At 39.1% G+C, this 1,145-nt stretch overlaps 1 protein-coding gene across 1 annotated transcript in view; it reads left to right on the plus strand.

Moving 5' to 3' along the window:
• The window catches only part of LOC101849430 (neprilysin-1), a 36,087-nt gene that overhangs the window by 6,510 nt on the left and 28,432 nt on the right, over positions 1-1,145 (plus strand). The window contains exon 6 of the mRNA XM_035973828.1: positions 717-836. Within this exon, the coding sequence (XP_035829721.1) occupies positions 717-836 (120 nt within the window). The remainder of the gene's footprint in view (positions 1-716; positions 837-1,145) is intronic.

The following is a 1,145-nucleotide window of genomic DNA, read 5'->3' on the forward strand; positions in this document are numbered from 1 at the left end:
CCCCCGCCCTCCTTGCGTTGTTTTTACAATCATAATGACTCTGTCCAAGAGAAGCAGCTGTCACGGATGACCATTTGTGTTACGACGCAGTGGAATCAGGCTCCCTGCACTTTTTGGGTAGATGGAGGTATTGGTATCATCCTAAAGCGTGTTAATTTGTCCTACGTACAGTTAGGTCAAAACATACCCACCTGTCTAGAATGGAAGTCGATATGTTAAAATTACCATTGAAGAAGGAGGAGGTCGGCTGGTTTCAAAGGTCAAATTAGCGAGAAAATGGCTGCCAAATTCAGGTGATTTCCAAAGCTTGAGTGCCCTTTGAAACTTTATATTTACATTGCTTTGTGCCTTTGATCAACGTTTTTTCAGTAAAATCCACACAGAAATTTGTTTTTAATTTGATACAAGGTGTTGAGCAGAAACAAAGCATCGAAAATATTGCCCAAGGCCAGAAGAATGCTGGTTTCTCTGTTTTCATTATTTGGACCAGCGCCTGATTTCACCACGATGCCTAACATTTTTCTCCTCAACAATGAATGGTCGTCCTTTCATCATTTTGACAAACGCCTGATTTCAACATGATGGCACACATATTTGAGATTTATATAGTCACATAAAAAACCCACTCAGCTCATGAAAAATATGTATTTTTTTTAAAGTTCAAGTCTAATCTAAATCATAAGCATAATGTTAACGGTTTTTTTTTGTCTCTACAGGGTGTAAAGCAAGATCTAATCCGGTGGAAACGCTGTGTGGAGATTGTCAACGAAAACGTTGGCATGGCAACAGGTGCCATGTTTGTGAGGGACAATTTCAAGAAGCAGAGTAAAGATACGGTAAGGATCATTCTGATCGGGGTCATGTTTGTTTCAGTTACTTCCTCGACAGATCTTTTTTCCGTTTTCAGTTTGCTTATATCATTAAAAAATTTTTTTTCTTTTACCACACTAGTTAACATTACGATAGCTAATAGACGACAAAAAAATCCCATTTAGAAACAACTTACCCCGAAAAGAAGCATATTAATTGATAGAACCATTATTTATTGTCATTATCATAATCGTCGTCATCTTCACTTCCCCCTCATCCTCATCCTCGTCCTCCTCGTTCTCATCCTTCTCCTCCTCCTCCTCCTCCTCCTCCTC

Source organism: Aplysia californica, unplaced genomic scaffold (genome assembly GCF_000002075.1).
Source record: "Aplysia californica isolate F4 #8 unplaced genomic scaffold, AplCal3.0 scaffold00033, whole genome shotgun sequence".
Taxonomy (NCBI): domain Eukaryota; kingdom Metazoa; phylum Mollusca; class Gastropoda; order Aplysiida; family Aplysiidae; genus Aplysia; species Aplysia californica.